The 14866-nt window shown below is 43.3% G+C and overlaps 1 protein-coding gene across 1 annotated transcript in view; it reads right to left on the bottom strand.

Moving 5' to 3' along the window:
- Positions 1-14531, bottom strand: part of LOC150077195 (solute carrier organic anion transporter family member 74D-like) — a 45413-nt gene extending 30882 nt beyond the window's left edge. Inside the window, exons 1-4 of the mRNA XM_090385810.1 lie at positions 13928-14531; positions 12414-12500; positions 10065-10259; positions 9798-9962 (exon numbers count right to left, since the gene is read on the bottom strand). Coding sequence (XP_090241936.1) covers positions 9798-9962; positions 10065-10259; positions 12414-12500; positions 13928-14531 — 1051 coding nt within the window. The remainder of the gene's footprint in view (positions 1-9797; positions 9963-10064; positions 10260-12413; positions 12501-13927) is intronic.
- Positions 14532-14866: the final 335 nt, after the last annotated feature.

Below are 14866 nucleotides of genomic sequence, written 5' to 3'. Positions count from 1 at the left end.
ACTTAAGACTGATCCTTGTGGTACTCCCTCCTCTTGGCGAAAGGAGCGAGAGAGTGAGGATCCCATACGAACTTGGAAAGATCGATTGGCTAAAAAATTTTGAATAAAAAAGGGCAGATGCCCTCTTAGGCCTAGGCTATGTAAATCTTTTAAAATGCCAAATCTCCAAGTTGTGTCATACGCTTTCTCCATGTCAAAGAACACCGACACCAAGTGTTCGCGTTTTAGGAAAGCATCCCGGATGGATGCTTCCAATCTAATAAGATGGTCCAAAGTGGACCGGTTCCTTCGGAAGCCGCACTGGATTCTGGAGAGAAGGTCGTTTGATTCTAAGTACCATATTAAACGGGAATTAACCATTCTCTCCAGGATTTTGCACAGACAGCTAGTCAGAGCAATAGGACGATAATTGGTGGTGACCTTTGGATCCTTTCCTGGCTTAGGAAAGGCAAGAACGATTGCCTTTCGCCAGGAGTCCGGAAACTGCCCTTCAGTAAAGATTCTGTTATACAGAAGGAGCAGACAATCCATAGATTTTGGTGAAAGATGCTTAATCATTTCATAATGGATGCCATCTGGTCCAACGGCACTTGCTTTGGAAAGAGCGAGGGCTCTTTTCAATTCCAGAATAGTGAAATCCCCGTTGTAGGGATAAATGCCCTTAGTTTTAAAGTTAAGTGCCTGTTTTTCGATTTTATATTTCAGGACCAGGAACTCTGGGGAATACGAAGATGTTGCAGAGATGTTAGAGAATGTTTCCCCAAGAGCATTGGCTATTGCAGTTGGATCTGCAATAGCGCATCCATTATAATCTAGGATTGCAGAAGGTTGGGAGGTATATTTTCCCTTCATTTTCCGGATTTTATCCCAGACTACCTTAGAGTTGGTAGACTGGTTAACAGATGATGTAAAACGGATCCACGATTCCTTTTGACTCTGACGACGGATGTAGCGTGCTTTGGCTCGTGCACGTTTGAAGGCTATAAGGTTGTTCGTGGTAGGATATCGGCGAAATATCCCCCACGCTTTGTTTTGAGCCTTTTTTGCTGCTGTGCATTGTGAATTCCACCAAGGTTTAGGAAATGGTGGAAACCGGGCTGATGTTTTTGGGACAGCATTAGCAGCTGCTTGGACAACAGTTTCTGTGATGTACTTAACTGCATCATTGATAGGCTCTTGACTGACTGTACTAAGATCAAAATTTGCCTGATGTTGGAAGGCAGTCCAGTCAGCCTCATCAATCTTCCACCGCGGTAGCCTGAAGGGAAGACATGGTCTCCCACTGTGTAGCAAGGTTATCACGGGGAAGTGATCACTACCGTATGGATTCTCCTCCACTTCCCAGGTGAGTGAAGGGAGTAGAGAAGGGGAGCAGATAGAGAGATCAATGGCAGAAAAAGTACGGGTAGGCATGTGGAAAAAGGTGTTTGTTCCAGTATTTAGAAGGGAAAGGTCATTGTCATTGAGCATATGCTCTATGACTCGTCCCCTTCCATTGATGTTAGCACTACCCCACAGGGTGTTATGTCCATTAAAATCCCCAAGAAGTAAGAAAGGGGGAGGCAGCTGCGTTAGAAGATCATCAAGGTCTGCCTGGGAGATGTCAGTCCCAGGTGGCAAATAAATAGAGCATACAGTTAATAAGAATCCCACTGAAAGGCGAATTGCAACAGCCTCTATGCTGGTTGTAATTAGCAAGGGCTGCACTGGGGTCTGGTTACCCACCAGGATAGCCACTCCCCCATGTACAGAGCCATCCGCAATTCTATCCTTTCGAAAAACTGTGATGTTGTGCATGGTGGGATCATCATTTGCCTTTAGATATGTCTCCAGCAAGCAAAAGCAAACTGGCTCGTGCTTTTGCAGGAGGGCCTTGATGTCATCTATATTTCGCCGGAATCCACGACAATTCCATTGTAGGAATTTAGCCATTATTTTGGCTTGGTGGGTCCATCAGGCGGCTTCCGAGGTGCTGAGGGCTTACTTTTGTCAGTCTTGGATTTATCTTTTTTGGGGAAGAATGGACGCTGTCCCGTGTCCATTTCCTCCTCCGCAAAGAGTTCCAAGACTGACTCTTCGGGTACCTCCTTCTGTTCGACCTCCATGTTTTCTTGGGAAGTAGGAGGTCCTTCACCTTTCTTATTTTTTTCTTTGGTGATTGCCTTTGTTACTTTAGGAGCATTAGGAGGTACCGATACAGGAGTGGCAGTTGATTGGTCCTTCTGTGCAGGTTTTTGCGGACTTAACAGATAACGCGCGATGGGAGTGAAAGATTCCTTTGGAGGGATGGACATGTCCGTCTGTGTTCCGATGGAACACCTCCCTGCTACCTTCTGGGCGTAGGTAGGCTTGTTGATGTTGAGCGGTTTCACCGCTTTCCTTGCCTCCTGGTACGAAATGTTTAGCTCTGCCTTCAGCCGTTGTATTTCTTTTTCTTCTTTCCACCTCTGGCATGCTCTTGAGTAGGCCGGGTGTTCTCCCTCACAGTTAATACAGGTGGGTTTTGGGGCTGAACATGCTGTTGTTTCATGGTCCTTTGCACCGCATCGAGCGCATGCAAGGACTCCACGGCAGGCCATTTGAGAATGTCCATACTTCTGGCATTTGAAACACCGTAAAGGGTTCGGAATGTATGGACGCACTGAACAGTTGATGTATCCAGCTTTAATCTCATCAGGAGGTTTAGGAGTGTTAAAAGTCAGGATAACGCTCCTGGTTTTAACAATTTTTCCATCCCTTCGCGCAGTGATTCTCTTGACGGCAATGACTCCCTGTGGTTTTAATTCGGAGCAGATTTCCTCCTCGTATACGTCGAGAAGGTCCCACTCCGAAATGACACCTCTCGATGAATTGAGTGTTCTGTGTGGTGTCACTGTTATAGGGATTCCTCCAATTGATGTTGTTCGGAGGAGATGTTCAGATTGCCTGTCATTTTTAGTTTCAATTAAAAGGTCTCCAGAACGGAGCCTCTTAACTGATTTGGGAGAACCTGCTAACCCATCTAACCCTTTCTGTATGAAGAAGGGTGACATTTTTCCAATCGGTTTTTCAGTGGTGGAATGCATGATTAGAAATCTTGGGACCGGCCCTGATGATGGTGTTTCAGTTCGCTGTCTCTTTGTTGCAATAGTATTATCTGCCTCTCCGTCTATGTTTTCAGATAGGGACCGGGTTGGGGCCCCTGAAGAAGTAAGTTTATCAGGATTCATGAGTTTTTTTAAGTGGTTCAGTGCCCGGGCTCCCCATCCACCACGGAGCCCAAAGGGACGCCCACTACCCGGCATGCAATAAATGCGCTCGGGAGTGGGACGCCAGGGCTACCCAGACACCATACCCGCACCGCCGCCAGCCTGAATCCTGTCCCTCGGACCATGAGGGTAGGGGCATGGCTTTGACACGGTTGACCCTCGCAGGCGAACCTACTAGCCGATTGATCCTAGCCGGGCCTTCCAGGACCACCCGTCTTGTCGAAGCAGGGGCAAAGTGGTGTATTGAAGCTGGGCCCCTCAACCACCAGGATCCCCTTTTCCGAATTTCCACGGGTCGCAGCGCACGGCAGACACGCCGGATTCCATTGATGTAAGCCCGGAACCTAGGCTGTGGGCGTTGGATCCCTGTGATGCTAGTCTGGAAGTCCAGCAGCGTCACTGGGAGGTCCCCTCACCACGTACAGGTGCCCACGTCGAGGGGCACAAGTCCCAAGAATTTTGTGTCTGACACTACTGGGATAACATTTTGTCCGAGCCTTAATTCAGGTTCAGGATGAAGATTACGCTTGCGACAAAAGTGTACGCAAACGTTCTTCTCCGGCGAGAACCTGAAGCCATTAGCAAGTGCCCAGGAATTCAGTCGATCAATGGCTTTCTGCAGTTGTCTTTCAATAACCCTCATGTTGCATGACTGACAAAAAATGCTAAAGACATCAACATAGAGGGCACTGTTTACAGTTGGAGGAAGTTGTTCTGTGATAGAATTTATTTTGATGGCAAAAAGCGTGACACTTAATACTGATCCTTGTGGTACTCCCTCCTCTTGGCTAAAGGAGCGAGAGAGTGAGGATCCCACACGAACTTGGAAAGATCGATTGGCTAAAAACGTTTGAATAAAAAGGGGGAGATGCCCTCTAAGGCCAAGGTCATGTAAATCTTTTAAAATGCCAAATCTCCAAGTTGTATCATACGCTTTTTTCCATGTCGAAGAACACCGACACCAAGTGTTCGCGTTTTAGGAAAGCATCCCGGATGGATGCTTCCAATCTAATAAGATGGTCCAAAATGGACCGGATCCTGCGGAAGCCGGACTGGATGTTGGAGAGAAGGTCATTTGATTCTAAATACCATATTAAACGAGAATTGACCATTCTCTCCAGGATTTTGCACAGACAGCTAGTCAGAGCAATAGGACGATAATTGGTGGTGGCTTTTGGATCCTTTCCTGGCTTAGGAAAGGCAAGAACGATTGCCTTTCGCCAGGAGTCCGGAAACTGCCCTCCAGTAAAGATTCTGTTATACAGAAGGAGCAGACAATCCATAGATTTTGGTGAAAGATGTTTAATCATTTCGTAATGGACGCCAACTGGTCCAACAGCACTTGCTTTGGAAAGAGTGAGGGCTCTTTTCAGTTCCTCTATAGTGAATGCTCCGTTGTAGGGATAGAGGCCCTTGGTCTTAAAATTAAGTGCTTGCTTTTCCAGTTTATGTTTCAGGACCAGGAACTCTGGGAAATACGAAGATGTTGCAGAGATGTTAGAGAATGTTTCCCCAAGAGCATTGGCTATTGCAGTTGGATCTGCAATAGCGCATCCATTATAATCTAGGATTGAAGAAGGGTGGGATGTATATTTTCCCTTCATTTTCCCGATTTTATCCCAGACTACCTTAGAGTTGGTAGACTGGTTAATAGATGATGTAAAACGGATCCACGATTCCTTTTGGCTCTGACGACGGATGTAGCGTTCTTTGGCTCGTGCACGTTTGAAGGCTATAAGGTTGTTCGTGGTAGGATATCGGCGAAATATCCCCCATGCTTTGTTTTGAGCCTTTTTTGTTGCTGTGCATTGTGAATTCCACCAAGGTTTGGAAATGGTGGAAACCGGGCAGATGTTTTTGGAACAGCATTCGCAGCTGCGTGGACAATATGTTCTGTGATGTACTTAACTGCATCATTGATAGGCTCTTGACTGACCGTGCTAAGATCAAAAAATGCCTGATGTTGGAAGGGAGTCCAGTCAGCCTGATCAATCTTCACCGTGGTAACCTGAAGGTTGTTGTTGTTGTTATTGGGTTTAAAGACACAAGGGCATCTGAGGCCAAATTGTGTCTATTCATCGTTTAATTGCATGACCCAATCTTTATAGTTGTTAAATTATATGCTGTTGTATAGGCCAATACATTTTAAGTATCTTAAAAGTTCTTCAATATTTGCATTGTTTCCTAGGATATGAGATAAATCAGGTGATACGTTAAGCCTGGAAATTGATTGAAAAGTGTTTGACCAGATGGTTGAATGCAAGGGACAATCAAGCAGAAAATGGCGGACTGTGAGCCGACTGTTACAGGATGAACACTGAGGTGGGATTTCTCCCAATAGCAAGTGGAGATGGGTATGATGTGTAGTTCCAATTCTTAGCCTTGCCAACACCACTTCCTCACGTCTGTTTGGTCTGAAGCAAGAGAGCCACAGCTTTGGTTCTTGTTTTATTTGGTAAAGTTTGCTGTTAGTCTTCCTTTTCCATAGCTGTGACCAGTTGTGGTAACATGCTTTACGAATAACAGGTTTGTAATCAGTGTATGGAATCTGAGGTTGTTGTGAGAGAGTGGGTTGAGGATGTTTAGCGGCAAAGTCTGCACTTTCATTTCCCGGAATGCCAGAATGGCCAGGGATCCAGCAAAAGCAGATTGACAGATTGGACATACTACAGGAAAATAGTTGGGAATGAATTTCCTTCAATATAGGATGAGAAGAGGAGGAGAAATTCTTCCTTATGGCATTGATAGCACTGAGGGAATCCGTGTAAATTATTGCGGGTGAGATGCAAAGTTCAATAATCTTACTAAGTGCTAACTTGATGGCATAAAGTTCAGTAGTGAAGACACTGCATGATAAAGGTAGTGTGGCTGAAATTGTACATGTAGGAAAGACAGCTGCAGCACCTACCATACTATCAGTTTTAGACCTATCAGTATATATTTTACAGAAATCGGAGTTAAGATTAGCATGAGCTGAGTGCAACTGTCTCATGTTATTGGGAGATATGACATTCTTCCCCCACTGGAGAAAATGTGTGTCATGTGAGGCACAAACATACGTCCAAGGTGGAATAGGTGCAGTTGTGTTCTGAAAAATATCAGCTAAATCAATGTTCCAACTCAGAATAAGATCTTTGATCCTGAGAGAAGCAGGTCGATTTTCATGTGGCTTATTCTCATAAAAGGAATCCCACCGAGTGTGATAAAGATACTCCCAACTGGGGTGCGATGGAAGACTCTGGATCTTAGAAGCATAGAAAAGCAATAATGTTTTTCTACGAAGATGTAATGGAGGCTCGTGGGCTTCGATATAAAGACTTTGCATGGGAGAAGTCCTGAATGCGCCCAGAGCAGTCCTCAGGGCACTGTGCTGGATGACATTCAGCCGATCTAATGTGCTTTTCCTAGCTGAGTCATATACGGGAGAACCATAATCTAAGTAACCTGAAGGGAAGACATGGTCTCCCACTGTGTAACGAGGTTATCACAGGGAAGTGATCACTTCCGTATGGATTCTCCTCCACTTCCCAGGTGAGCGAAGGGAGTAGAGAAGGGGAGCAGATAGAGAGATCAATGGCAGAAAAAGTACGGGTAGGCATGTGGAAGAAGGTGTTTGTTCCAGTATTTAGAAGGGAAAGGTCATTGTCATTGAGCATACGCTCTATGACTCGTCCCCTTCCGTTGATGTTAGCACTACTCCACAGGGTGCTATGTCCGTTAAAATCCCCGAGAAGTAAGAAAGGGGGAGGCAGCTGCGTTAGAAGATCATCAAGGTCTGCCTGGGTGATGTCAGTCCCAGGTGGCAAATAAATGGAGCACACAGTTATTAAAAATCCCACTGAAAGGCGAATTGCAACAACCTCTATGCTCGTTGTAATTAGCAAGGTTTGCACTGGGGTCTGGTTACCCACAAGGATAGCCATCCCCCATGTACAGAGCCTTCCGCAATTCTATCCTTACGAAAAATTGTGGTGTTATGCATCGTGGGATCGTCATTTGCCTTCTGGTATGTGTCCTGCAAGCAAAAGCAAACTGGCTCGTGCTTTAGCAGGAGAGCCTTGATGTCATCAATATTTCGCCGGAATCCACGACAATTCCATTGTAGGAATTTAGTCATTATTTTGGCTTGGTGGGTCCATCAGGCGGCTTCCGAGGTGCTGAGGGCTTACTTTTATCAGTCTTGGATTTATCTTTTTTGGGGAAGAAAGGACGCTGTCCCGTGTCCATTTCCTCCTCCGCAAAGAGTTCCAAGACTGACTCTTCTGGTACCTCCTTCTGCTCGACATCCATCTTTTCTTGGGTACTAGGGGGGGCATCCCCTTTCTTATTCTTTTCTTTCATAACTACCTTTGTAATTTGTGGAGCATTAGGAGGTACCGATATAGGAGTAGCAGCTGATTGGTCCTTTTGTGCAGGTTTTTGAGAAGTTAATAGATACCGCGCGATGGGAGTGAAAGACACCTTGGGAGGAATGGTCATGTCCGTCTGGGTTCCGACGGAACATCTCCCTGCTACCTTCTGGGCGTAGGTAGGTTTGTTAATATTCAGGGGTTTGACCGATTTCCTTGCCTCGTGGTATGATATGTTAAGCTCTGCCTTCAGCCGTTGAATTTCTTTTTCTTCTTTCCACCTCTGGCATGCTCGTGAATAGGCCGGGGTTCGCCTTCACAGTTAATACCGGTGGGTTTTGCGGCTGAACATGCTGTTGTTTCGTGGTCCTTTGCACCGCATCGAGCGTATGCAAGGACTCCAGGGCAGGCCATTTGAGAATGTCCATACTTTTGGCATTTAAAACACCGTAAAGGGTTTGGTACGTATGGACGCACTGAACAGTTGATGTATCCAGCTTTAATCTCGTCAGGAGGTTTAGGAGAGTTAAAAGTCAGGATAACGCTCCTGGTTTTAACAATTTTTCCATCCCTTCGCGCAGTGATTCTCTTGACGGCAATGACTCCCTGTGGTTTTAATTCGGAGCAGATTTCCTCCTCGGTAACGTCGAGAAGGTCCCACTCCGAAATGACACCTCTCGATGAATTGAGTGTTCTGTGTGGTGTCACTGTTATAGAGATTCCTCCGATTGATGTTACTCGGAGTAGATGTTCGGATTGCCTGTCATTTTTAGTTTCAATTAAGAGGTCTCCAGAACGGAGCCTCTTAACTGATTTGGGAGAACCTGCTAACCCATCTAACCCTTTTTGAATAAAAAAGGGCGACATTTTACCAATCGGTGTCTCATTGGTAGAATGCATGATTAAGAACCTTGGGACTGGCCCTGATGGTAATTCGGTTCGCTGCCTCTTTTTAGCATTAATGCTATCTGCTTCACTGTTTAAGTTTTCAGATAGGGACCGGGTTGGGGCCCCTGAAGGAGTAAGTTTATCAGGATTCATAGAGATTTTTTATTTGTTCAGTGCCCGGGCTCCCCACCCACCACGGAGCCCAAAGGGACGCCCACTACCCGGCATACAATAAATGCGCTCGGCAGAGGGACGCCAGGGCTACCCAGACACTATACCCGCACCGCCGCCAGCCTGAATCGTGTCCCTTGGACCATGAGGGTAGGGGCGTGGCATTGACACGATTGACCCTCGCAGGCGAGCCTACTAGCCGATTGATCCTAGCCGGGCCTTCCAGGACCACCCGTCTTGTCGAAGCAGGGGCCAAAGTGGTGTATTGAAGCTGGGCCCCTCAACCACCAGGATCCCCCTTTCCGAATTTCCACGGGTCGCAGCGCACGGCAAACACGCCGGATTCCATTGATGTAAGCCCGGAACCTAGGCTGTGGGCGTTGGATCCCAGTGATGCTAGTCTGGAAGTCCAGCAACGTCACTGGGAGGTCCCCTCACCACGTACAGGTGCCCACGTCGAAGGGCCCTTCAAGGCCAAAGGGCGGGGGGCAAGGGGATGCATATTTGGAAATCACAATTGCAAAGACATCGTCAACATACCTACGCCAAAGTCTGATGGTAGCGGGCAAACCAGCAAATACGTCCTCTTCAAAAGCCACCATAGTAATATTTGCTATGTGGGCACTAACTGGTGCGCACATAGCACTGCCCTGAATTTACTTATATAAAGAACCGGCATACTCGATAGCACAGTTAGACAAACAAATATTCAAGGCCCGATATATATCGTCAATGGAGAACGAGGTCCTGCTCTTCAACGTGGAATCCCTGTCCAACAACCGCTTAACAAATGTAATGGTGGACTCAGTCAGAATAATTGTTAACAGGGAGGCCTCGTCAAAGGACATCATCACTTCACTCTCCATAATATTAAACTCTTTAAGGACCTTCAAAAATGAGGGGTGTCTCAATTCTGATGTGAGTTCCTCGCTTCTGGACTTGATGGGAAAATTACAACATTACCCAATCCTGTAAAGTACTCACTCATCTAATTGCAATAAGGATTCTTTCTCTTAATATTTCAATGGCTGCCTGGCCATTGAATTATTAAGAAAGAGAGAACTTCAATTTAAATATTAAATCTACAAATCAAGGAAAGGTAGTGATATGAGAATAAATTGACAAAAAATAGATTCATTACCTGAGAGAAGGTTTGCTGTGGAAGCTGACAAACGAAATTGTGTCTCCAAGTATTTAGGCAGGAACGTGAAATAACCTACTAATGCATTTGCATGGAAGATGAGGCCGAGGCATTGAAGCATGACTATTGAATTATGCAAAATTTTGTTCACTGCTCTGGGGATATCTGTGGACAAAAATAAAGCATTAAAATCAATTCATTTTGATAATTCAATAAATATACGTTTACAGTTGGGTTTACTCACTTAGTGGCCTGAAAGCAACTTGCCTGAGCATTTTAAAGTTTGGTCTGGTTCTTTTTTTCTTTTAAATTCCCCGGAAGGTGAGTTTGAGGAAGATTTCATTTGTTTTGGAAACATCGCCACCGGTATCGTGAATATTGCAATTAAGATGCCAAATAGAGGAAATGCCATCCACCAAGCCCCGATCCATTGAGGATCTTTTGGTGTATATCCTGGATTATCTAAAAAAGAACAATACACATCCCATATGATTTATTGCCAGTTGTCAATTACCATTTAACATTTTGCAAATCATCACAATAAATAGAACTCTTACCATTTTAAGATTCTTAAAGCACAATATGTGGACATGTCTTATGTCTTACGTAGCTCGGCTACTAAACGTTTAGTTTAACACCTCCATGGTTCACTGAAAGGATAAAGAACTCAGTAAAATGGCCGGAAATGTGCGTAGCTGCGTTTATGGAAGTGTGTGTACGTATTGTTTATATATTTCTGGCCACTTTACTACTAGGAAGCAGCGATCACTATGTACACATGTACAGTATCTTGTCTGCGATCACTAACACACAAAGTCACACTAGGATCACCCGAATATTAATGCAACTACCCAAAGTGTATTAGGTTCGTGAGTTTCATATGGTCTCTGTCGATCCGCTTGTTTTGGCGGACAAAAAAACCTTGTCATCGACGTCCTGAAACCGACTAACGTAGCCACGGAATGAAAAAAGGCCCATGAAAGATCCTTGCGTCATTGACGAGATTCGAACCCGGACCTTTTTCACCCGGTGTGGGAAGGGCGGTGACGGTGCGACTGTGCTACCAGCTCTAACTGTCTGAGATCACTAAGATTCTTCCCAGTGTTTGTTCGCGCCACGAGGAGAAAGGTCACAGTTCATGTATTGACCTTAGTGAAATAAATTCCGCGCACATGAAGGATTCATTACTCCACTAAAGTCAATGATATTTTCGTAACGATAGTTCTTGCACAGCGATTTGTAAAGAAAATTTTTCGATTATCATACAAGTATATTTTGTAAAGTTGCTGACTAAGTTTGGATGTAGAACGTCTTTAAATCAAATCCCGCTCGTAATTTATTTCTTGATGCTATTATCATTACAAGAAATTTTATACTTCTCATTTGGAAAGGTACAAGTCCTTTCATAATAAGAATAAAAATTCTACGCTGTTGCACTACATAAAGAAAGACTGGGAATGTGGAAGTTTGTAGAATTAGTCAGGACTATCGTCCTGGTTCATATTGAGAGGGAGATAAAGAAACTACTTCAGTGTGCCGTCTCTTTGCAGAGGTTGGCTGTCATCTTCGCAATGGATGAATGTGAGATAGAAGCCCTAAACAAACCCTCGTTTCTCTGATCACACCACTCTCTGAGGTTTGCTAACAAGATTTCCTTCTTTTCCCACGATTTCTTTTTCCATTGATCTTGCCCTGGATCATCAATTGAAACGTCTTATATTTGTCATTCCTCATCAAATGTCGTAACCTAAATATTTTAGTTTCTTCTCCTAAATGGTGTCCGATATTTTTGTCTTGTTCTTCATTTCGTCTCATAATCTCATTATTTTTTATCTTATCAGTCCATGACACTCTTAACATTCGTCTGTAACACCACATCTCAAAAGTAAACTTATTCTGGGTCTTCGTTGTCAGTGTCCAGGCCTCAGCTCCATAAAGGAGGACAGAAAAGACAAGACCTCAATATTCTTGTTCTTAAATGAAGAATAAGGCCACTGTAGCATAGAAGATTCTTCATTTTAAGGAAGGCTGCACGTGCTTGTTCAATTCTTGAGAGTACTTCAATAGAATGGTCCCAGTCCTCGCTCAGCAAACATCCAAGATAGCGATAGCTTTCAACTTCTTCATTGTTGATTGCAATTGTTTTTGCACTTCTTTCTTACTGATCACCATAAGTTTTGTTTTCTTGACGTTTAACGTCAGACCAAATATTTCGCTTATTCTATTAACTCTATCCATGAATGCTTGTAAGTCCTTCTCAGAGCTGGCCAGCGATACAGTATCATATTTTACACTCATTCCGTAGCTGAGTTAGTCAGTTTCAGGTATGGGCAGCAAGGTCTCTTCCCGAGAAACTCGATTTCGTCCAGCAAAACAGGCAACTCGACCACAGAACACAAGCAACTTATGAACATATTTTACACTTAGAGTTACGTTCCATCTTGGGTGGCTCTAATGTGACAGTTCTTTGTTTTTTTTTAAATTGTCCACATAAACGAGGGTGTTACTTATGTCAAAATCAGCAGACTGAGATATATTCAGTACTATTGCAAAGATTCAATATTTAATATCTAACAGAGTTCGGTTTTTCAGACATATTTACTGACTCTTACTTACAGAATGGGTCTTCGTAGTATTTCAGGGTCATCGAGGAGAGCGAAAAACCAATCACCGGACCAAATATTCGTAATGAGAACATTATACCTAAAAACAAAAAAAGTTACGATTTTTTCTATGGTCATGGATAACAAAATTTGTCAATACAATTATCCTTCGATAAAGTATCTTATATTCTCACGAGATATTTCAATTAATGTAATGTTTTCAAAGTTATGGAAAAATAATTCGTGTATTTAAATACTTCATGAAAACTATAAATACAAAATAGCTAAAAACACTTTACAGCGACTCCATTTAGAACTTAAATTTAGACAATGTGTACCTGACCACCGTAGATATTTATTAAAGTTCATCAAATTTTTAATGGTGATGATTATTAGTGGGATGGAGTTGCTGTTCCTTTATGAAGCATCGAATAATGAGGTAGAAAAACATTGCAATAATTGGCGAATCGAATCCTAGGTGAGGTGAAATGAACAGAGATATGTTGTTAGGGGGAGGACTTCTTTCCACAACTTTCTTCAACAAGCAATCACCGTTTTTGGTTTAAATTCATCGAATGATCTTATAATCTTTCGAACATTGCAGGACATTGAAGCTTTCGATCCTGATCCATTCTCTAAGCAGCAGGGAGGTCTCATTGTACAGTTTTGCTAATGCCATTGAAGAAGCATCAATGGTTCAGGGATGAAAGAGAAGTCGGCATACGACTCAGGTCAGTGGCACGGAACAAACATTTTCACTCTCTCTCTCTGAGAGCGCGTGTTTGCATCTACTGTTACTTTAAAAGCCGATAGAAAAGCATAAAAGAAGAAAAATCTATCAGCAATCGAAGGCCATATGGATCCTAGTGGGTAGCACTGTTGGTATAATCACCATCCTCCACATACCACGAGGAAAAGACCTGAGTTCTAATTCGTTAATGATGCGAGAAGTTCTTAAGGGCCGTTTTTACAACGTGGCTGATTTAATTGGTCTCATGCGAGGGTAGCATGGTTTTTTCGTTTTTCTCCTTGAAACTCTGGTTTTTCGTCCAGAAAATTGAAAATCGACCACAGAACACACGCAATTTACAAGACACATTATATACGGCTCAATATGGCCTAAATTGCTGATGGGCCTAAAACCTCGTAACAATGGATCATTGGAGTTATCTCCCCAGTGGTACAGAGAGCGGGTCTGGCTGAGTTAAAAGTAGGATCGAATGGTTGCCTACTGGGAATGGATACAGCAAGAATGTTCTGTTTATATTATACATACATGTTCTTGGAATAAAAGTGAGTTTAATAACGCACAATTAAAAGGTTATTTTAATATGAAGACAGCAATAATATTCAACGAAAACGTATTATGAAATTCATGGAAAATATTGGGATCTCATAAATTCAGACATATTTAAAGCGAAATTGATAAACTCTTAAAAGTAAACTTGATATTTTTATATGAAAAGATATCAGCAAAATTCAGAAACATGCAATTAACATCTACGAAGAGAAATCATACCTACTTACCAAGGTACAATGGAGATTCTTTTCTTTTTACGTTGTCATCCAAGTACGGTAATGCAACAATATTCACGGCTACGGATCCAATTCCATTTAACATATGACCGATGAAAAAGATACAAGCTACTGGGAGCACAGGAGACACATTTTCATCATCGTTACAAGAGTCTTGACGTGGAACAGTACACATCTGGTGCTTGCTTTCTGACTTGTTCTGAAAATTGGTTGGGTCAAGGGATGCATCATAATTTGCTCCGTAGATGAAATACGGCACTGCGGTCAAAAAACAACTGATAACCTCGATGATCATTCCAACAGCTATAATACGGGGCCTGTGGGCGTGTCGACTGTAATAGGCAATCGGTATGCTTCCAAATACAGGGCCTATATTTTCAGCTGCCATAAAGGCTCCCATGGTTTTGCTATCAAATCCAAATCGTTTCTCCAGCGTAGTGATAATACCAACAAAATATGAAGAATACGCACCTTGAACTATACTGATGACGCAGATCACTATTAAATAAACTTTAGGATCAGCAAATCTCTCCAGCCAACGAGGCTTGAAGTTACCGAACCCACAGAGATGGTCGTTATCTGTTTCTGTATCCATGATCGTTTACCTGTGTTGAAAAATAAACATTTTTATTAAACACACACGGGGAAATAAAACTGGTGCTGTTTATTCATTTTATTAAGTATTATCCACCCTTTGTATAGTTTTATAATTAGTTTTCAATACTGAAGAATTTCATAAGGATGATTATTTGAAGAATGGCAATATTATGGAAAGTGTGAATGTTGTTGGCTGTTCGTTGAGAGTGCTCTAGTTAAGGTGTTTCGAGACTGGATGGATAGTGGACAGAGAAGCAGTCGCTTGGTCAGTGGTGAACGTTGGCTGTCCAGCTTGCGAGAGATGGCTGATCGTGGACTTTAACTAGAGGATGG

The sequence above is a fragment of the Mastigoproctus giganteus genome, chromosome 12 (genome assembly GCF_048544385.1).
Source record: "Mastigoproctus giganteus isolate SK-2022 chromosome 12, ASM4854438v1, whole genome shotgun sequence".
NCBI lineage: Eukaryota > Metazoa > Arthropoda > Arachnida > Uropygi > Thelyphonidae > Mastigoproctus > Mastigoproctus giganteus.
This window is presented reverse-complemented; position numbering and strand designations above follow the sequence as displayed.